Raw genomic sequence first — 23,204 nt, 5'->3', positions numbered from 1 at the left:
AGAGAATTACTAAAATTGAAGAGAATAACGTTAACACTAATGAGTGATATTTATCTGTATGACAGTATGGAGCACCAGATATTCAGATTTAATAAACAAGATGCAAAATATTTCAAATTTAAATATCACAAAAATAAATTTGCAAATTTCAATACTAATGATTAACAAATACTTTAACGAATAATTTATTCTGGCGATACTTTGTGTTAACTTGACTATACCTTGGACTGACTACATAACATTTTTACTGGTGTGAACACTGCCCCTCTGTCTTTATAAAAATCACAAAATTACAAAAAACTAACAGTTTTCTATAAAAATCTGGTGATTCAAAGTAGAGTCCTCAAAATTCAAGTGATGATAGTTATGACTGACTGATACAGAACATTATATTTCTTACATTTGAAATCGATAGAAGTCTACCACAACAATACCGTGTGACAGCTGGCGGAAGTAAACAAAGGAAAGGCGCAAATGGTGTTAGCTTTCCACGTGTGTGTCTGAGCGCAGAGACTGTTGTTGTTGTGTGAGCTGAGTGTGTGAGCTGCGTGTGTGAGCTGTGGCAGTAACAATGCCTTCAGTTCAGTATCTGAGAGAGTTTATCAACGAGCGACTAACTGCTGCTGCTGAACAAATATTCTTGGAGTTTGAAAAAACGATCGTCCAGTACGAGGAAGAGATCGACCGTCAGCGCAGACTGCTGGATATCACCTGGAAACCCCAAATCAAGCTGCACAGGACAGGTGAGTGTCCCTCTGAGGGAGGATCCTGATCACAGCTCTGCGGGACGTTTCTGATTGTGAGGACTTTTTGGAGATGTGAGCTAACAAAGAGCAAACAGAGGACAGGACTGCACTGCGCTCCATTCAAACAGCAGGCGCTGAAATCAGCCTGGATTTTAGTGTTCTTTATGTAACAGCAAAAAGTTAAAACTGTGAAGATATTACATTAAAAGTAAATCTATCGTTGAAAATGTAAAGTGTAAATAATCCAGTATGTGTGCGTTAAGATGCTGAAGTACAGAGGCAGACGTCTCCCTGTGGGTCTTCTTATATTCTGATTAATCATACAATAAAATGGATGCGTCAGTGTGATTTCAGGTGCAGCTAATGATCGTTTTGACAGATATGATCATTTTCTATTATAACAGATATTCTGCTGATTGTGTTCTCAGTAGCTTGGTTTGTTCTGACGGTGTGTGTGATTCTTACTCTGAATCTGAATAAGTCCGGGACCACTGTGTGCGGTAAGACCAACTCTTTACTCACCGTATTACCGTCTCCCGGCATGCATTGCCAGTGCGTAACACGTAATTACACAATCAAACAATGAACACATACTGCCCATACAACAAATGTACCAGAGACACTTATGAATACACCACATCTCCCCTTTTAAACAAAAACAGAATATTACTTTTCTCAGGACAGAACTTTCGACCAGCCTACCTTTTGATTCTTTTTTCTCTTTTTCAAAGCCATACAAGAACATCTGGCAAACAATCTGCATTACATTTTTAACCTTTTGTTTTTGTTTCCATTTTTTTCCCGTTTCTCTCTTCTTCTTCTTTTTTCTCAACTCTTTTTAGATTTATTTTACTGTGCTCTACAAAACCATTATAACACAGTTATATAACAACAACTTTTTTTTTTTCTCTTACAGATCTAACTTTTTAGGTTTAACTGTTGGCCTCCCTGACTTGGTTCTGACCACATCAGTGTTAACAGGTGTAGCAGGGATCACACTGGGTGTTTGAGGCTTCTGCAGCACAGGCACATTAGCAGGTTCATGCACTGGTGAACTTAAAGGAATCAAATGCACGCGATTACGCCTCACAGTCCCTTGTGGTAACTCCACTGTGTATGATCGGGCTGTAGAGTGATTTTGGATAACAGTGCCTGCAGTTTTGACATCAGCCACCCAAACTTGCTCTCCTGGGGACAGGCTGCATAAAGGTTTTGCACGGTGACGCCTGTTGAAGTTTGCCACGTCCATCATCCTCTCCTCCCTTTCCTTTTGAGCGAGCAGTGCGTCGTCCGGCAGTGTAGGCTCCAGCTGCGATGGAAGTATCGGCAGTGTGGTTCGCAGACGTCTGCCCATTAAAAGCTCTGCGGGGCTGTATCCGGACTGCAGTGGTGTAGCTCTACAGGCAAGAAGAGCAAATAAGGATCAGCTGCTTTTTTCAGAAGAGTTTTTACAGTCTGCACAGCACGTTCCATTACTTTGCAGAAACTTGGGGCTGCTTGTGATGTGTTTAAAGCCGTACGCTGCTGCGAAGTCTGTAAAGATTTGACCTGAATACTGCGGCCCATTATCAGACATGAGGACCTCTGGGATGCCATGACGGGCAAAGAAAGATTTCAGGTGAGTAATGACGTCGTTTGATTTTGTCCTGTTTAACAAAGCAATCTCAACATATCTAGAGTGATAGTCAACAGCGGGAAGGTAAGTTTTCCCTCCCAGCTCGAAAAGATCTGTGCCCACTCTCTGCCATGGGCGGGCAGGGTATCCTGTTGGCATGAGTGGCTCACTGTTATTGTGTCTTTCTTGAATACACGTTTTGCACTTGAGCACCATCTCAGAAATGTGTTGACTCAGCCCGGGCCACCACACTGTTTGGCGTGCACGAGCTTTACATTTTACAACACCTTGGTGTCCTTCGTGTAGTTTTTCCAGCACCTCGTTTCTCATCGCTGAAGGAAGGACAAGCCGTGTGTCTTTTAGCAAAAGGCCGTCTTCAACAGTGAGCGTGGCTCGGTCAGGCCAGTAATTTTGCAGTAAAGGCTCTTGTTTTGCATGTTCTGGCCAGCCTTCGGTGCACATGTCCATAACGTGAGCACACACACTGTCGCTTTTCAGTTGTTCCTTCAGTGTTTGCATATATGATGAACTGACAGGCCTGCTTGCTACAATACTGTCCACATATATGTCTGTGCTTTCCATTAGCTCTTTGTCTGACATGTTCATTGGTTTTTCAGAGGTGAGCGGGACAAAGTATCTGCTGTCCAGAGCGATTTCCCTGGGGCGTACTGCACAGTGTACGAGTAACGCATGAGTCTCATTCTGAATCGCTGGATCCTGGGTGGCAAGAGATCCAGAGCTTGTCCTCCCAGTAAGGAAACAAGAGGTTTGTGGTCCGTTTCAAGACAAAAATGTTTACCAATCAGGAAATCATGAAAACGCTCACACGCCCATGTAGACGCCAGTGCTTCTTTTTCCACTTGTGCGTATCGTTGTTCTGTAGGAGAAAGGGACCTCGATGCATACGCCACTGGTCGCCATCCTTCTTCCCACAGCTGCAAAAGAACACCTCCGAGACCATAGGATGAAGCATCTGCTGATACTTTAATGTCTCTGTTGGGGTCATACATTGCGAGCACTTGGGGTGAGGTCAGGGCATCTCGTAATGTTTTGAAAGCTCTCGCTTGGTCAGTTCCCCAGTACCACGCGTTCTTTTTGGAAAGAAGATCTCGCAGGGCTTTGTCTTTTTCGGCTAAATGGGGGATGAACTTGCCCACTTGATTCACCATGCCCAGAAAACTGCGCAACTCTGACACATTAGTTGGCCCTGTCATTTCTGTAATCGCCTCCGTTTTCTTCGGGTCAGGACTGATTCCTGTATCCGCTATGATGTGACCCAAGAAAGCAACCTTGCTCTGGGAGAGCTCACATTTTTCAACATTCAGCGTTATGCCTGCTTTTTCCAATCTTTGCATGGAGACGGGAATCATGCTCCTGATGGTTACGTCCCCACACCAACACATCATCAATGTGACACACCACTCCTTCGAGACCCTCGATGACCTCCGCAATCATGCGCTGAAAGTGTTCGGGCGCTGAGTTGATCCCAAGCGGTAGGCGGCTAAAATGGAACCGCCAAAAGGGTGTGATGAAGGTGGTGAGTTTGGCAGACTCATCGGACAGGGGAATCTGCCAGAAGCCCATGTTGACATCCAGTTTGCTAAACACTTTGGCTCCTGCGAGCATTCCGAGACTTTGTTCAACCGATGGCAGCACATATTTTCATCAGTCAATATACAGTTGAGCAGCTCCAGGCAGGTCCACGTCTCACTGTCGGGTGTTTCATGCACGGGAACAACATCAGCATCAAACAGACAGTGTAAGGCCGTTCAGCTCACAGGTGGCAGACAGCTGCTGATGTGCAACAGTCGTGAAGTTATTCTGACGTTTCTTCTTATTGTGAGTGTTTGAGTCACCAGCTGCTGTGCCTGCTGTACTCGAGAGCTGAAAAGAGCAATGGGAGAGAAATCAGGTGGAGGTGCTGTGAATGTGCAGCCCTTTAAGACCTACCATAGAGCCAAGTCCGCCAGAGCTTATATTATATTTTTACATGCTCTTTGGGAGCATTTCAAGTTGCTATACATCAATACAACCATTATAGCCCACATTTTAATAATATGTGTGCATTAAGTGCATAGTAATTACATAATATGCAAAAAAGTGCAATAAACTACAAAAAAATTTTAAATTGTTTTTGTTCTTTTTACATATACTTCTAGTTAGAGATGGACCGATCAGATATTACGTATCGGTATCGGTCCGATACTGACATAAATTACTGGATCGGATATCGGAGAGAAATAAAAAATGTAATCCGATCCATTAAATATCAAAAAAGCACCTCACAAAACTTGCGACACAGCGTAACTCGGCTCATAACCGTAGCAAGTAGGAGCAGTGTGGTCACGTGATAGAGGGCTGTGTGTATTTGGAGCCTCGCTACCAAACCGGCATTTCATTTCCAATGAAGTTTTCCCAGAGAGAAGTAAAGCAAGTGTGTAAGTTCATCTCTGAATGTTTGTAAAACATTCCCACGTTAAGCTTAACAAACGATATATGGAGCGACTGCCTCTTCTTGCTGCTACTTCAATTGTGAAACTGCTTAATGATCAGCTGATCGGCTTTTCTGTCGCGAGTCCGTCTCTCTTCTTTGTTTTTGGCCCACTTTGCACCAGAAAGAGGAAACCAGCGGCTGAACAACAGCAGCACGTTTAAGCTTGATAAGCTGTTGTTAGAATGTATTTAATATAACTTTCTACACCAGGATCTTTTTCTACGCAGCTGACGGCTGGTAACTGTGCAGGGGCGGATCTAGCAAAGTTTAGCCAGGGGGGCCGATAGGGCATGAACAGGGAAAAGGGGGCACAAAGACATACTTTTCTTTCTTATTCTCATTTAAAATATCTAGCTTTTAATAAATAATTATCTGAATCTTACACCCAAAGTTTTAATCTTATGTAAAATATATAGAAGTCCATTACTGTATATAGTAACTGTTAAGTCTAATATACCCTAGTAAGCTGTAGTACTTTTTCCTTTGGGAAGATACCATCTGTGCAGTCTGCAGTTCTGTTGAAGAAAGATGTTGAATCTATTTAATTATTCTTGAAAAATAATTTATTTCTGTGCATTTTTTTTCACACTGCATCAAATTAAATTTGATTACATCGATTAAGCATCATGAGGTGGAGGGTGGTTCCCTATTTTTTTTTTTTGCTGGGAGTTTGCAACCCTATTAGTTAGGTTGCTTAATATTTCTGCTAAGTACTCTTTTAAATACCAGAATAGGGAGGATTGAGCAGGTTTAAGTTAAGTTAAGTTAAGAATAGCTTTAGTGTTGCTGTTTATTTAAACTTGAGTATGAACTTATACAAAATGCAGCAATATATTAAAAAAAACAGTTTTATTGATTAAAAAACACTATATCGGATTCATATCGGTATCAGCAGATATCCAAATTTATGATATCGGTATCGGACATAAAAAAGTGGTATCGTGCCATCTCTATTTCTAGTTAGAGAAATTTAAGAGGCTTATCCCTCAAAACTGTAAATACAAAAAAGTTGCACAAAATAGTTTCCCACCAAAGGAAATTTATTTTGAGTGTCTTCATAGTTTTATTTTTGAAATTTGAAACAATTTTTATATACTGCATGAAAAACGAAAATAAATATTATAATGCAAATTTGCCCAAAAAACAGCATGTGCATCAAAATAAACTATTTCCAGCAGTGCAATATGAGTTCTAAGCATCACAGAAACAATAAAGGAAGTCATAAAGTCAAAGATAACTTTTAAAAACACCAGTATAGGCTTATGAGGCCCTGAAGGTTTCGGGCAGATAATGGTGGACATGCGATAGTTTGCGCTGACGTCTATTCCGACCTAGGAAGTGTTACAAACAGCTGATCGGATCGGCAAAGCGTGTTTCTGGAATATTATGTTTTTGTTGCTGCAAGTGGTTTTTATGCAATTTTTGCAAAGCTATATGTGGAAGGAAACTGTGACCGAGGACAAGCTGATGGCATAAGATGTAAGTACAACTCCTCCGGTTTCATATGCAAAAAAAATCATTGCGCTAGCTTACATGGTTCTGGTTCTACAGGGATTTAAAAATAGTTACGCAAAACGGAGCGTGCCCGCTCTAACCGGCTTTAAAGGGTTAAATCATGGAGTTGCTGTTTGTTAAAGACACAGAGTTTAGCTACTTTTGTAATTTTATTCAATGACAGCGATGATCTCAGCTCTGACTATAAGTGAACACTATTTTTGTATTTTTGAGTTGTTGTTTTTTTAAGAGTCTTTAGTAGTTGAAAGAACAACATATGTGCTTACGTGTTTTCTTCTGTCATCACATTAGTTTCTGTGCTTTTTTTTCCTCACTTTGTCCCTCCAGACGTCCCACAGCAGCCTGTCTGTAAGGAGGAGGAGGTTCTCATTGAGCTGCAGCTCTGTGACCAGGAGAGGAGGTTTTTTTTTTTTTGGTTTTGTTTGCCTGTCTCGTTTGGATCTTTAGCCATCAGATTTGTTGTCTGAAGGCCAAGAAAGATGCCAAGCGGATTTACTTTACCAAGTGGATCATCATGGCCTTGCCATATTGGTCCATTTGATTGAGCTTTATTATAATTATGTATTTATTTTATTTTTGTTTTTTAAAGACGGGACAGACATGACTGGGGGATAGGACAGGGAGAAAGAATGAAAGAAAGAGAGGGAGAGAAAGAAAAATAGAGGAGAGAAGAGACGGTGAGAAAGGGGGAAGAAAAAAAAAGAAAAACAAACAAAACACCTGGATCACCTGTATGGAGAAAAAAAACCAGAAGAGAAAACAAACAACAAAGAGCAACATAATAAAAGCAACACCATCACAATAAACTAGCTAACAATAGATAACAGTAGATACTTTTTTAATTTCACCTGTTGAGAATGAAAAAAGAAAACAAGCAGAAGAAAACGAGAGCAATACAATAAACAACATCACGATGATCTATGTGAATATAACAGTAAATACTAAATATTAAACATTATTGTGCAGCAATAATGTTTAATCGATAGCGCACAGTGTGCTTTGAGGTAAGCGCCAAAAAGGGTGTAGTTTGTGTGTGTGAGCACCCTTGTGTACACCTGTGAGCATGGACGTGCTTGTTTTTAAAAGGTTCCTTCATGTAATGATCTGCTAGAGGGTGTGGGGGAGCCACAGCCCCGTCCTCCAGGGCATGAAGCAGGTATGGAGGAGATCAAGACTCCAGACATCCAGAGGCCCCCAGAACACAAGAGACCAAGAAAGACCAACAGAGGGGCAGCCGCGCCACTGTCCCAGAAAGAGCTGAGGAGAGCCCCAGATGAGGGGTCACTCAGCAGCCACGGAGCAGAAGCCAGGGGGGGGTTGCAGTGACGTGCCCGTGAGCTCCGCCGGCAGCCAGCTGCGCCAGAGTGACCGAGCCCCAGGCTGAGAGGCCGAGGGCACCCCACCTCCGAAGTGGCCCGAGTGAGCCCCAGGCTCCAGGCCCCGATAAGCAGCCACCAAGGAGTGAGCCGGTGGGTACCTGGGCGCCCATCCCCGGACACAAAGACCCACCAACGCACCAATGTCTGAGGGCGTCTGCCACTGGCAGGGAGAGTGGTGGGAGGAGATAGGCCTCCAAACCTTGGAGGGCCTGAGATGTCCCCAGAGAGGTGGTGTCTGATACCCAACCTGACATATAGACACAGACATACAGGCACACACAGATACAAACATCCATTCCCACCCTCATGCTCTCATATGCAATTACTCAACACTCAACCAACGTGGAGACAGACATAGAGAGACACTGTACACACAATCACACTCCCCAAGCGTACTCTACGAACCGGGTCTAGGTACCCTTGCCCCTGGAGGGGGAAACTGCACCCAGACCCAGGTGGTGTTACCCTTTTCCCTGCGGTGGGGAGAAGCAGACCGCCCCGACTCCGCAGCAGCAGGGAGGCCCCACATTCCAGACCCCAGTCGGACGGCCAACTCCTCCTCCTGGCCCCCCGCTCCAGCAGGCCGCAGAGAACGGGGGTGTGAGAAGACTCCAAACCTCCCTCCACCTGCTCATATGTAGCGTTGATACATGTGTGTTCTAAGGTGCATTTAAAACCCAGGAGGGCATGGAGCTACCTGCCAGAGAGCAGCAGGTAAGCGCATAGCCCCTCCTGATAGCCCTCAATGTCTACGTGTATTTAAAATTGAGAGGTGGGCAACGACGCCAGGGGTGAGGTTGTACACCCTGATGGTCTTTTGGAGTCCGTGTAGCGTGCCCACCCCCAAGATCCTATATGTATGTGTTATGAGAGTGTGAGTAATGTGAATGTCTAAGTTGTGAGATAAAATTGAGGCACAGGCAGCCAGAATGCCTCCCCTGCACCCTGGTGACACATCTTTACCCCAAGGCCCTGCATGTGTGGGTGATTGTGGTGGAGCGGGAAGAGGGAGGCAGCTGGAGATGGGGAGGGAAGGAAGGGAGGGGCGAGTGACCCCTCCCTGGGGCCAGCTCCCCCGCCGACCCCAGTAGGCACCCCCATACTCCGCAACCCACCAGGGAAAGGGGGCCCAGGCCAGCAGCGCCGCCCGGCCCCACAGAGCACAGAATAACTCCCCTCTTGCTGAGAGCCAAGATCAGGGAAGAAGCAGGAACGTAGATTCAGGATCAACGAGAAATCCAAACAGAAGTAAAAATGCAGAAAGCTGTCCTTCATCAAGGAGTCAGTCTAATACTGGCGCAGGTACAAAATCGTTAAAGTGTGATGTCTATGAACAAACCTTTATGCATGAGTCCCAAATGACTTTACATAACAGAGCTCACAGAGGTGAGAAGCATTACCTTTGCAAAAACCTGTGGGAAAAGTTTTAGATACCCATCAGAATTTAAGAGGCATGTGATAATCCACACACGCATCTTTTGCATTTTGTGCATCATCCTCACTTAAAGATCACGCACGGCTCCACTCAGGTGAGAAGCCGTACTCTTGCAAAACATGCGGGAAAGGTTTTCGTTGCCATAATCATTTGGTTCTCCACATGTGTGAAGCGACATCTTTGTAACACTTGTGGGAAAAGTTTTCATCACAGGAGTATTCTGATGGAGCACATGAAAATCCACATGGGTGAGATGTCACACGTCTGTAACATCTGCGGGAAAAGATTTTTAAATATAACAGGACTTAAAAAACACAAAAGTCCACCCAGGTAAACAGCTGTATTCCTGCAAAACATACGGGAAAAGCTTTAATCAAAATTCTGATTTGACTAGCCACATGAGAATTCACACAGGTGAAAAGGTGTAACCGAAAAATATTTTTAGAAAAAGCAACACCTTTGAAGCCAAGTTTAACGCAAATATTAATTCATGATGGTTCAAAAGTAGAGGCTTGGCTTGAAATCATCTTCTGACCTCTCCAATGATTGTTTGACTCTTACATGTAAGGCTTTTATATTATTCAGTGAAAATATGATTAATCTTATTTTGGATTTGATGGCAGCAGCACGTCTCAAAAGCTGAGTCATGTCTCCACTGTGCAGCGTCCGTGACCTGAAAAGAGGAGTGTTGTCCCATTGTCACTTGGTGTTCGCTCGCTCTGCGGTAGAGTATCACTTCCTGTTCCTGCTCAAACACAGTGGTGTTTCTGAGTAGCTTATTTGCTTAGCAATTTAATTAACAACTTTTAAATACATTCTTCTTTCATAGTATAATCTTCACGTGCTTCATCCGAAGCACACTTTCTGTGTACTCACTACCTAATTTATAGCCAAAGTATTCACTCACTGTCTCTGTACTGTTTCGCTAGCTTAGCTTAGCTCGTAGCCGACTCGTTAGCACCATGGCTACTTCACCTGTCCCTCCTGCACTTTCTTGCTCATTGTGTCAGATGTTTAGTTACTCCTCGGCCTCCTTTAGCAGTAATGATATCTGTAACAAATGTAGCATATTTGCAGCTCTGGAGGCCAGGATTACTGAATTGGAGACTCGGCTTCGCACCCTTCATTCACCCGTAGCTAGCCAGGCCCCTGTAGCTGTTGCAGCCGAAGATAGCGTAGGCCCCACTAGCTGTTCCCCGGCAGACCCCAAGCAGCTGGGGAAAGAGGGCGGCTGGGTCACGGTGAGGAGGAAGCATAGTCCTAAACAGAAGCCCCAGGTACACCACCAACCCGTTCATGTGTCTAACCGTTTTTCCCCACTCGGTGACACACCCGCCGGGGGTCAAACTCTGGTAATTGGTGATTCTGTTCTCAGACATGTGAAGCTAGAGACACCGGCAACCATAGTCAATTGTCTTCCAGGGACCAGAGCAGGCGACATTGAAGGAAATTTAAAACTGCTGGCTAAGGGTAAACGTAAATTCAGTAAAATCATAATTCACGTCGGCAGTAATGACACCCGGTTACGCCAATCGGAGGTCACTAAAATCAATATTGAATCGATGTGCAACTTTGCTAAAACAATGTCGGACTCTGTAGTTTTCTCTGGTCCCCTCCCCAATCAGACCAGGAGTGACATGTTTAGCCGCATGTTCTCCTTAAATTGCTGGCTGTCTGAGTGGTGTCCCAGAAACGATGTGGGCTTCATAGATAATTGGCAAACCTTCTGGAGGAAACCTGGTCTTGTTAGGAGAGACGGCATCCATCCCACTTTGGATGGAGCAGCTCTCATTTCTAGAAATATGGACAAATTTATTAAACCCCCCAAAATATGACTATCCAGAGTTGGGACCAGGAAGCAGAGTTGCAGTCTTACACGCCTCTCTGCAGCTTCTCTCCTCCTGCTACCCCCCCAAAAACCCATCTCCATAGAGACTGTGTCAGCTTCCAAAAAGACAAAAAACAAACTAAAAACCAGCAACAAACAACTTAAACATAAACAATTACAAAGAAAGAACAATACAGTATCCACATCTGAACCAAAGAGTAAAACAGTGAAATGTGGATTATTAAATATTAGGTCTCTCTCCTCCAAGTCTCTGTTAGTACATGACTTAATAATTGATCAACAAATTGATTTACTCTGCCTTACAGAAACCTGGTTGCAGCAGGATGATTATGTTAGTTTAAATGAATCAACACCCCCGAGTCATTCTAACTACCAGAAACCTCGAAGCACAGGCCGAGGGGGCGGTGTGGCAGCAATTTTTCACACCAGCCTATTAATTAATGAAAGACAAAGACAGACTTTTAATTCATTTGAAAGCCTGATGCTTAACATTGTCCACCCCAGCTGTAAAACTCAGAAACCAGTCTTACTTGTTATCATCTATCGTCCACCTGGGCCTTACACAGAGTTTCTGTCTGATTTCTCAGACTTTATATCTAATTTAGTTCTGAGCTCAAATAAAATAATTATTGTGGGTGATTTTAACATCCATGTAGATGCTAAAAATGACAGCCTCAACATGGCATTTAGTCTGTCATTAGACTCAATTGTCTTCTGTCAAAATGTAAAAGAACCCACCCACCACTTTAATCACACTCTAGATCTTGTTTTAACATATGGCATAGAAACTGAACATTTAACAGTGCTTCCTGAAAACCCTCTCCTGTCTGATCATTTCCTGATAACATTTACATTTACAATAATTGATTACACAGCGGTGGAGAGTAGATTTTATCAAAGTAGATGTCTTTCTGAAAGCGCTGTAACTAAGTTTAAGAATATAATCCACCCACTGTTATCATCTTCAATGCCCTGTACCAACACAGAGCAGAGCAGCTATCTGAACGCTACCCCAACAGAGGTCGATTATCTTGTTAATAATTTCACCTCCTCACTACGTACGACTCTGGATACTGTAGCTCCAGTGAAAACTAAGGTCTCTAATCAGAAGTACCTGACTCCGTGGTATAATTCTCAAACACGTAGCCTAAAGCAGATGACTCGTAATCTGGAGAGGAAATGGCGTGTCACAAATTTAGAGGATCATCATGTAGCCTGGAGAAATAGTTTGCTGCTTTATAAGAAAGCCCTCCGCAAAGCCAGAACATCTTACTATTCATCACTGATTGAAGAAAATAAGAACAACCCCAGGTTTCTCTTCAGCTCTGTAGCCAGGCTGACAAACAGTCAGAGCTCTGTTGAGCCAACCATCCCTTTAACGTTAACTAGTAATGACTTCATGAACTTCTTCACAAATAAAATTTTTATCATTAGAGAAAAAATTACCAGTAATCATCCCACAGATGTAATATTATCTACAGCTACTCTTAGTACCATTGATGTTAAGTTAGACTCTTTTTCTCCAATTGATCTTTCTGAGTTAACTTCAATAATTACTTCCTCCAAACCATCAACGTGTCTTTTAGACCCCATTCCTACAAAACTGCTCAAAGAAGTCCTGCCATTAATTAATTCTTCGATCTTAAATATGATCAACCTATCTCTAATAATCGGCTATGTACCACAGGCCTTCAAGCTGGCTGTAGTTAAACCTTTACTCAAAAAGCATCTCTAGACCCAGCAGTCTTAGCTAATTATAGGCCAATCTCCAACCTTCCTTTCATATCAAAAATCCTTGAAAGAGTAGTTGTCAAACAGCTAACAGATCATCTGCAGAGGAATGGTTTATTTGAAGAGTTTCAGTCAGGTTTCAGAGCTCATCACAGCACAGAAACAGCTTTAGTGAAGGTTACAAATGATCTTCTTATGGCCTCTGACAGTGGACTCATCTCTGTGCTTGTCCTGCTAGACCTCAGTGCAGCGTTCGATACTGTCGACCATAATATCCTATTAGAGCGATTAGAACATGCTGTAGGTATTACAGGTACTGTGCTGCAGTGGTTTGTATCATATCTATCTAATAGACTCCAATTTGTGCATGTAAATGGAGAGTCCTCTTCACACACTGAGGTTAATTATGGAGTTCCACAGGGTTCAGTGCTAGGACCAATTCTGTTTACATTATACATGCTTCCCTTAGGCAGCATCATTAGAAGACATAGCATACATTTTCACTGCTATGCCGATGACACCCAGCTCTATCTGTCCATGAAGCCAGATAACACACACCAATTAGTTAAACTGCAGGAATGTCTTAAAGACATAAAGACCTGGATGGCCGCTAACTTTCTGCTTCTTAATTCAGATAAAACTGAGGTTATTGTACTCGGCCCTGAAAATCTTAGAAATATGGTATCTAACCAGATTCATACTCTGGATGGCATTACCTTGGCCTCCAGTAACGCTGTGAGGAACCTTGGAGTCATTTTTGACCAGGACATGTCCTTCAACGCACATATTAAACAAATATGTAAGACTGCTTTCTTCCATTTGCGCAACATCTCTAAAATTAGAAATATCCTATCTCAGAGTGACACTGAAAAACTAGTTCATGCATTTATTACTTCCCGGCTGGACGACTGTAATTCATTATTATTAGGATGTCCAAAAAACTCACTGAAAAGCCTTCAGCTAATCCAAAATGCTGCAGCAAGAGTACTGACAGGGACTAGAAAGAGAGAGCATATTTCTCCTGTTTTGGCTTCCCTTCATTGGCTTCCTGTTAAATCCAGAATTGAATTCAAAATCCTGCTCCTCACATACGAGGTCTTAAATAATGACCTTGTAGTACCATATCACCCTATTAGAGCACTTCGCTCTCGCTCTGCAGGCCTACTTGTTGTTCCTAGAGTATTTAAAAGTAGAATGGGAGGCAGAGCCTTCAGTTTTCAGGCCCCTCTTCTGTGGAACCAGCTTCCAGTTTGGATTCGGGAGACAGACACTATCTCTACTTTTAAGATTAGGCTTAAAACTTTCCTTTTTGCTAAAGCATATAGTTAGGGCTGGACCAGGTGACCCTGAATCCTCCCTTAGTTATGCTGTAATAGACGTAGGCTGCCGGGGGATTCCCATGATGCATTGAGTTTTTCCTTTCCAGTCACCTTTCTCACTCACTATGTATTAATAGACCTCTCTGCATTGAATCATATCTGTTATTAACCTCTGTCTCTCTTCCACAGCATGTCTTTTATCCTGTCTTCCTTCTCTCACCCCAACCGGTTGCAGCAGATGGCCCCGCCCCTCCCTGAGCCTGGTTCTGCCGGAGGTTTCTTCCTGTTAAAAGGGAGTTTTTCCTTCCCACTGTTGCCAAAGTGCTTGCTCATAGGGGGTCATATGATTGTTGGGTTTTTCTCTGTATCTATGAAGCGCCTTGAGGCGACTTTTGTTGTGATTTGGCGCTATATAAATAAAATTGAATTGAATTGAATTGAATTGAATTCTGGTCTGATAGAGGGTTCTAGCTGCTCAGCAGTCCTGGGTCTTCTTTGGTGTATTTTTGTTTCATGATGATCCAGATGTTTCAGCTGGTGAAAGGTCTGGGTCAGTTCAACACCCAGATGTTTCTGCTATGAAGCTTTGCTGTTAGAATAGATGCAGTGTGCAGTTTAGCATCGTCCTGCTAAAATATGAAGACCTCTGAAAAAGTCGTCTGGGAAGAGAATATGTCACTAAAACCTGTAAGCACCTTTCAGTATTGATGGTGCCTTTCCAGATGTGCCAGCTGATTTATACCCAGTCTTGTTCCTGACTGGTGGCCAATTAACCTCATTAGTTGCCAAATGTTCCTCCAACTGTTTCTTTTAGTACAACGTAGTCTTCCAGGTTTTTGCTGCCCAATCCTGAGATGTGTCGCTGCCATTCAATTCAAAATAAGTTCAATTCAAAATTCTGAAAAATATTTTTTCAGAAAAAAAACTGACTTTAAAAAATGTTTTTCTCTTTTGTTGTGAATAAAATACGGACTTATGAGATTTGCATTTTGTTTTTGTTGAAATTTTACACAAAGTCTGAGCCTTTTTGGAGTTTGGATAACGTACAACCCAGCTTTGGTTTGTAGTTCTGCTAAAGAACGGCATTGTTGAGTTGATGGTGTGATCCTAGTTTTTCTATTCTGGAAAAATAAAAGTTAATACCTTTATTGTCATGGTAAGAGTTTCTTTTTGGCTTCCACAGCAGCTCTGTCTCTGTCTCTGATCTTTACTGCTTCATTTCTCTGTTGTCTTTGTCATCAGTCCAATGACACAAGAATCAGAGGTTTAACAGTGTGTGGCTCCCTCTAGTGGATGTTGTGGAGTATTCTGTTGTCTTTGCTCCAAAGGTTTTTGTACAGAGTTTTGCTGTTTCCTGTCACTGTGGGCCTCACAGCACAGTAGTACACAGCAGAGTCAGTCACTGCAGCAGAGGAGATCTGAAGAGTCATCAGTGTTTTATCTTCACTCACATTAAAAGTTAGTCCAGAGACTGGATCTGACAGTTTCCTTCCTGTTCCAAAGTGAGAGATCAGGAACTCTGGTGGTTTTCCTGGATGTTGCTGATACCAGTAGAAATAATCACTTCCAGTTGCTTCCTTGGAGTATTTGTAGGACAGAGTAACAGTGCTGCCTTCTACACTGAACACTTCTTTGTTGGTTGGAGTGAGATCTTGACAGCAAACAGCTAAAATGAGAGAAATATGCTTTATACGAATTATAAATATTGAAATATATTTATGAATCACTGGAATGAAAAGCAGTTGTTTTTTAAATGTACAGATATTAGCGTACCTGTTAGAATCATTATAATCAGCAGAGGATGTGTGGAACAGCTGAACGACAGCATGTTGAATAAAGAGGGTTTGTGTGGTCTGTATGATGAACTCTGTGTACTGTGGAGTTTTTCTGTTCTGTACTTCACCTCAGCTCCTCCCACAGTCTGTGTCTCCTCTTGGTCTTTATTTCAGGTTCCTGTTACGCTTCCTCAGAATGAAATTCAAAGATCCTGACAGCATGTTAGATAGGTGGCTGCTCAGAACAAGGTGCAGCATGTGAAAGGTTCGTGGTTCCTTCTGTATGTAAAGGAAACTTCTGATATTGGCATTTTTACAGAGATTTGGAGCTTGGAGTTCAGCTTGTGTGGGAATTTTTCTGATTCTTCTCTGATAGTCTGAAGTTCATGTTCATCAGGCTGAACTGCCAGCGTGCTTCTGTCATCAGATTGCAATAATGTGTACTCTTGGTATCCAACACTTGTCTTTTCTACAGGACGATGCTTACATCACAGCATATGGATGTGACCGTTTAACCGTAAAGAGATAAACCTCTGTCACTCTGTTTATTTTGCTTCAGGTGCATTTTTGCACCTTCTAACTAATGCAGCGGTCCCCAACCCCTGGGCCACGGAGTCGTTTGGTACCAGGCCGCAAGAGTTGAGGCTCGGGTGGTTTTCAGGGTTTTTTATCAGTTTTTAGCGTTAACTCAGTTTTCCTGGGTCTTTTCAAGTGTGTTATGAATAAATCTTCTTTTTTTCGGTACCGGTACTGGTTTTATTTTGTAGTATTTATCCGCGACACCTTAAAGGCCGGTCCGTGAGAATATTGTTGGGCATAAACTGGTCCGTGGTGCAAAAAAGGTTGGGGACCTCTGAACTAATGAAATCTATAAATAAATAATAAATAATAAAGTGCTATACAAATACAGGGCATTTACCATTTAATGTTCTCTTTTATAAGTTATCAGTACATTAAAATTCAGCAGTTGTTGGATCAGTTACTTTGTTTCTTCATGTCTGAACGTTCCTGCAGTTGGTTTGTGGTTGATGTGGATTTGCTGCTCATGTGAATCCTCCCACAGTGTTTCATTAGCAGCTGTAACCACAGTGACTCTGATAAAACAGGAATTAGCAGAATCCATCTGATATGAAGCTGTGCTTTGAATACCACTTCCCTCCTCTTTGAAGAGTAGTCAGATATCTGTGTTCAGGTTTTTGTACAGCCTCTTCTACACTTTGTATCACTGTGTTTCCAGAGCACAGTAGTAGAGAGCTGTGTCTGCCAGGGTTAGGGCTGTTATGGTCAGATCAGTTGATTTATCTGTTCTTGTGGACTGATATCGATTATCAGGAATATATTGAGCTGTCTCTCGTTTCCCTCCTTTCCAGAGTATAAACTGAGGAGCCTGAAGGTCAGAATGATGTCTGTACCAGTGAAGGCGTGGGTAGCTTGCATCTGTCTCATAGCTACATCTGAGTTTAACAGATTCTCCTTCTGTTTCAGTGACTTCAAGTTGTTGAGGAGTGATTGAGTCTCCAGCTGTTAGTCCTGGAAAAAGAAAGAAGAAAAGTAGTGAAATGCAGTCTGTATATCTGCTTAATGCAGCAGCTTCAACTAAACTTTAATCCCTGTTCTTAAACTCACCTATAATGTGAGATAGAAGCAAAAAGAGGTGCAGCAACATGTCTTTGGAGTTATTAAAGCCAGACAGACAGCACATGAACAATGTTCTTCCACTGCAGCACAATGACCAACAAATAATGTCATTGGATGAACTCAACTTCAGTGGGCGGGGCCAGTTTAATAGCTCAGCCAATCAAACAGTTTTGTGCTTCCACAGCAGCTCTGTCTCTGTCTCTGATCTTTACTGCTTCATTTCTCTGTTGTCTTTGTCATCAGTCCAATGACACAAGAATCAGAGGTTTAACAGTGTGTGGCTCCCTCTAGTGGATGTTGTGGAGTATTCTGTTGTCTTTGCTCCAAAGGTTTTTGTACAGAGTTTTGCTGTTTCCTGTCACTGTGGGCCTCACAGCACAGTAGTACACAGCAGAGTCAGACACTGCAGCAGAGGAGATCGTTATTTGTCTTTGATCATCAACGACTTTAAAAGACACTCTGGAGAATTCTCGCTTCAATAAATCTCCATTTCCCAAATGAGAGATCAGGAACTCTGGTGGGTTTCCTGGATATTGTCGATACCAGAAGAAATAATCATTGGCATTAGCTTGTCCAGAGAATCTGTAGGACAGAGTGAGAGTGTTTCCTTCTAAAGTGGACTCTTCATCCTTGACTGCAGTGAGTTGATCACAGCTGACACCTAAAGGAAGAGATAAATGTTGTTAAAGACGATGTTAAACTGTGAGCGCCTGTTCCAGTGATTTCTAGCAAACAGATCCTTTAAAGACATTTCTTCTTCCTGCTTTAACCGACCTGTTAGTGTGATCACAAACAAAGGAAACATGAGCCAGTAATGCAGTGACAGCATCTTCCACACACTATCTGTTCTGTATGCTTCACATATTGAATGTATCTGACAGTGGGAGTCCTTTTCTGCTCTGTGACAGTGTTGCTCCTCCTTCAGCCTCTTCCTCCTCTCATATCTCTGCATGTTCAGTCTTAATCTTCATTTAGCTGCAGAAAGTTGTTGTTCATTGAGTTGTGTTGTGACTTGTGCACTGAGACAGATAGGGCAGCATGTAAAGCATTCAACAGAAAACCCTTCACCAAACTTTCAATCAGGACTTGCATGTTTTAAACATTTGTCATGAAGCTCTCAGTGTGGCTGTTGTTCTTAAAATGTCCTTCAGCTTTAATACATTAAAACATTTTATTTAGAGACATCCTGAAAATAAGAACATTACAAACATTATCTAAACTTTGTCTGAACCCGTCTGAAGGCCTGAAGATCGCTGACAGTCAGTACTGATTTTCAACCTTGTCTTTTGTACAGAGCATTTTTCATAATCTTTTACTAACATGAGGTGAAACATTTCGAGCTTTATAGCTTCAGTTTTGATGAAAATCCACAGTCTCGATTTAACAGAATGCTACCTACACTAGACTGATCAATGTGTGGTCGTAAGTAAAGCCTCAGTTGTGAAGTCCATCATCTCAGTCTGCTGTATGAGTCCAGAATAATCTTCAGCTTTGACAGAAACTGTTGTACACGTTGTTATCGAGCTGTTCTCCAGGCTGATGCGTTCAGTTAGTCAGACTGATGAACTGAAATCTCTTTATAACCTGTGGATTTAAAAACAACGCAGACATTACGGGCTGTACGGGGCGGAACAAAAAACAGCTGTCCTCTGCAGGAAGCTTTATGTGTGACAGCAGGCGGAAGTAACGAAAGAAAAGCCGGAAGTGTTTGTTTCCTGCGTAAGGAGTGAGCAGGGAGGCTTTTCTGTTTGAAAAGGCTTAATTTAGAGTTCTGCGTTGAATATTTTAAAAATCTGCGACACCGTCCGTGGAAGCTCACACCGGTGCGGGCTGAAAGTGGAGTAATATCTCCGAGAAAGAGCGCAATTTAGCGCGGAAGCATACATCGATCGCGAGCAGAGAGTGTGTTGTTGTGTGAGCTGAGTGTGTGAGCTGCGGCAGTAACAATGCCTTCAGTTCAGTATCTGAGAGAGTTTATCAACGAGCGACTAACTGCTGCTGCTGAACAAATATTCTTGGAGTTTGAAAAAACGATCGTCCAGTACGAGGAAGAGATCGACCGTCAGCGCAGACTGCTGGATATCACCTGGAAACCCCAAATCAAGCTGCACAGGACAGGTGAGTGTCCCTCTGAGGGAGGATCCTGATCACAGCTCTGCGGGACGTTTCTGATTGTGAGGACTTTTTGGAGATGTGAGCTAACAAAGAGCAAACAGAGGACAGGACTGCACTGTGCTTTAAAGCTTTGAAGTCAGAATATTTTCCTCTTGAGGATTTTTTAGGTAAGGAATCAGATTTGTTTATAAGACCAAGCTAAGGGAAATCTGAGCATGGATAGTGTGTGAGGCTGCACTCGTGTCACATGTAAAGATGATAGTTTCTTTAAAGTGTAGTTGACTTTTTTTCATCATACAAGCTTATGATTGTCTCAGGTGTCCCACAGCAGCAGGTCTGTGAGGAGGAGGAGGAGGAGGTTCTCCCTGAGCAGCAGCTCTGGAACCAGGAGAGGAGCTCCAGTCTGGACCAGGAGGAACCAGAACCTCCACAGATTAAAGAGGAACAGGAGCAACTGTGCAGCAGTCAGGAGGGAGAGCAGCTGGGACTGAAGGAGGAGACGGATACCTTCATGGTGACTGCTGCTGCTGAGGAAAGTGGGTACAGTGAACTTGAACCGATGTGGGAGCAGCTCCTCTCTCACAGCTCTGCTGGAGCTGAGAGTCAGCATCAGGAAGGAAGCGAGAGCGCCGACTCAGGATCCACTAGAAATCGAAACATTAGTCACAGCAACAATGCAGATCGCCCTCCTGTGTCATACAGTCAGTGTAACAGCAATACTGGTGAAAAGTCTATAAAATGTGATGTTTGTGGAAAATCTTTTAAGTATAATTCCCGAATGAAGCGACATTATTCGATGCACACAGGTGAGAAGCCGTATTCTTGTGACATATGTGGAAAAGGTTTTTCTCAGAGGGATAATTTGGCTGTGCACATGAGAATACACACGGGTGAAAAGCCGTATCCTTGTATTGCATGTGGGAAGAACTTTACTATCAGGAGTAATTTGTTGATCCACATGAGAATCCACACAGGCGAGAAGCCGTCTTCCTGTAAAACATGCGGGAAAATGTTCAGGTGTCACAGTCATTTGTGGCGCCACAAGAAAATTCACACGCGGCAAAAGTCTTAGAGAAAAACTATCCGTGAAGCCGAGGCTGATAAATATCCATCCAAGGATTCACAGAATCTCAGAGCAGAGCTTCCAGATTTACAAACCTTCACGCTGCTCCATCACTTTATTACATGTCACACGGTGTGAGATCAGTCTAACAACAGATGTTGTCCATTTGTGTCAGCCTGCAGAGTCTCGTGGAGGCTTTTAAATGCTCACGTGAAAACACGGTGAAGGTCTTTTATTTAAAATGTACTTTGGAAAAAGTCAAATTAATATTTCATTCAAAAGACCTTTAAGTTTGCTTTTTCTGTGTATGTTTGTACTGTGTCAGGCAGATTGAGATCCCTGAGCTCAGCTCCATCCAGAAGTGAAGTTAAAGGCCGAAAATCCAGCCTTTACGGGTGTCATGTAACACAGAGAGCTTTAACAGAGTCTTCTGTATGTATAAAGTCCAAAACCTTTCCTTTGTCTTTTGTGCCTGCTTCACTTTTATCAGATGTTTGCACTTCTCTCTCACTCAGACAGAAACAGCGCACACACACACACACACACACACACACACACACACACACACACACACACACAGAATCCAGGTTGAAAGGTTTAAATATTGTAATTATTTCATTGCAGCAATTCTTTTAAAATGTTATAGATCCAGAATCAGAACTGAAAACTGCATGTGAACTATGTAGAGTAAGAGAGGGGGAACTGTTTCTAATCGAGATGATAAGAAATCCGGTTAAAATTATGCAAACTGAATTATGTTGAATAAATGTAACTAATAAAGAAGCGTTTGCTGCAGAGGGAAGTAGAGAGAGAACACCAAGGTGTGGCTCGTCATCAAATGATTGGATATAATTGGATGATGACATGAGGGAAAAGTGGAGAGGACTATCAAACTCTTTCCGGTTAATGATTAGTCATTATTTCATCTGCATTTTGTTGCAGTGTACTGACTGAAAGATCCAGGATCACACATGTAGGAGCCTAAATGCATTCGCTTCTACATATAAAGAAACATTCCTGAGCTAGAAGCCAATGACATTAAGATGAGGAAGCTCCTGACCATGCACAGAGGGTTTCACCCAAAGCCCAGCACCCTGTGACTGTATGCTAAGGGAAGAAAGCAGAAACCCAAGAAAAAGGAGCAAGAGGAGAGACCATCATGGAAGGACAGGCCCCTGCACGGTATGTACCACCGGCAGATAGCAGAGGTGGCTAATGTCCAGAAATCCTAACAGTGGCTGGACTGAAAGACAGCACAGAGGCACTAATCACGGCAGCACAGGAACAAGCTCTGAGCACGAGATCCATAGAGGCTGGGGTCTATCAGAGCAGGCAAGACCCAGGTGCAGGCTGTGTAAAGATGCTTTGTTTTGTCCTCGCTAAATTGCTTTATAAATTATCCTATCTGCATTTAAAGTTAAGCTGGTGTACATTACCTTTGATATCATTCAATTAGACTTCTCATATAAAACAGTATACAGAATGACAAATGGTTTGTCTCTTTTTTACTGTAAAAGCTGAGTTTTAAAGGTTTTCATGTAGGAAATCTTTACAATTTGTACAATACAGAATTTATCATCAACTAGCAACGATGTTTCCTGACTGTTGATGCTGATATAAAGTGTTGGTTTGTGGTTGATGTGGATTTGCTGCTCATGTGAATCCTCCCACAGTGTTTCATTAGCAGCTGTAACCACAGTGACTCTGATAAAACAGGAATTAGCAGAATCCATCTGATATGAAGCTGTGCTTTGAATACCACTTCCCTCCTCTTTGAAGAGTAGTCAGATATCTGTGTTCAGGTTTTTGTACAGCCTCTTCTACACTTTGTATCACTGTGTTTGTAGAGCACAGTAGTAGAGAGCTGTGTCTGCCAGGGTTAGGGCTGCTATGGTCAGATTAGTTGATGTAGAAGATGTTTCTGAGTCATATCTTCTATTAGGGATATATTGAGCTGCAAATCCTTTTCCTTTTTTCCAGAGTATAAACTGAGGAGCCTGAAGGTCAGAATGATGTCTGTACCAGTGAAGGTTAGCATAATCCGATGTTGTCTCATAGCCACATGTGAGTGTGACAGATTCTCCTTCTGTTTTAGTGACTTCAGGTTGTTGAGGAGTGATTGAGTCTCCAGCTGTTAGTCCTGGAAAAAGAAAGAAGAAAAGTAGTGAAATGCAGTCTGTATATCTGCTTAATGCAGCAGCTTCAACTAAACTTTAATCCCTGTTCTTAAACTCACCTATAATGTGAGATAGAAGCAAAAAGAGGTGCAGCAACATGTCTTTGGAGTTATTAAAGCCAGACAGACAGCACATGAACAATGTTCTTCCACTGCAGCACAATGACCAACAAATAATGTCATTGGATGAGCTCAACTTCAGTGGGCGGGGCCAGTTTAATAGCTCAGCCAATCAAATAGTTTTGTGCTTCCACAGCAGCTCTGTCTCTGTCTCTGATCTTTACTGCTTCATTTCTCTGTTGTCTTTGTCATCAGTCCAATGACACAAGAATCAGAGGTTTAACAGTGTGTGGC

The 23,204-nt window shown here is 42.6% G+C and overlaps 1 protein-coding gene and 1 long non-coding RNA gene across 5 annotated transcripts; one reads left to right on the top strand and one right to left on the bottom strand.

Annotated features, from left to right (window-relative positions):
* The first annotated feature begins 490 nt into the window (after window positions 1-490).
* LOC146368642 (uncharacterized) lies at window positions 491-22,263 on the top strand. Of its 4 annotated transcripts, none has more exons than XM_084912295.1 (3): window positions 491-743; window positions 6,698-6,732; window positions 19,967-21,131. In XM_084912295.1, the coding sequence occupies exons 1-3, from the start codon at window positions 572-574 to the stop codon at window positions 20,681-20,683; spliced, it is 924 nt and encodes a 307-aa protein (XP_084768421.1). In that variant the 5' UTR covers window positions 491-571; the 3' UTR covers window positions 20,684-21,131. The 4 variants fall into 4 exon arrangements, 2 of the variants coding, with proteins under 2 accessions (XP_084768421.1, XP_084768420.1); XR_014797576.1 differs by lacking the exons at window positions 491-743; window positions 6,698-6,732 and adding exons at window positions 19,184-19,614; window positions 21,617-22,263 and having other exon boundaries at window positions 19,929-21,106; XR_014797577.1 differs by lacking the exons at window positions 491-743; window positions 6,698-6,732 and adding an exon at window positions 19,184-19,614 and having other exon boundaries at window positions 19,929-20,895; window positions 21,000-21,131.
* LOC146368643 (uncharacterized) lies at window positions 17,278-19,120 on the bottom strand. Its single transcript, XR_014797587.1, has 3 exons — window positions 18,896-19,120; window positions 17,485-18,157; window positions 17,278-17,388 (listed from the first exon to the last, which is right to left on the bottom strand). It is a non-coding gene; the product is annotated as an uncharacterized LOC146368643 (long non-coding RNA).
* Window positions 22,264-23,204: the final 941 nt, after the last annotated feature.

Source organism: Perissodus microlepis, chromosome 18 (assembly GCF_051167445.1).
Source record: "Perissodus microlepis isolate ML-2025 ecotype Zambia chromosome 18, ASM5116744v1, whole genome shotgun sequence".
Lineage (NCBI taxonomy): Eukaryota > Metazoa > Chordata > Actinopteri > Cichliformes > Cichlidae > Perissodus > Perissodus microlepis.
The sequence above is the reverse complement of the archived record's forward strand: the minus strand, read 5'-3'. Positions and strand labels throughout refer to the sequence as shown.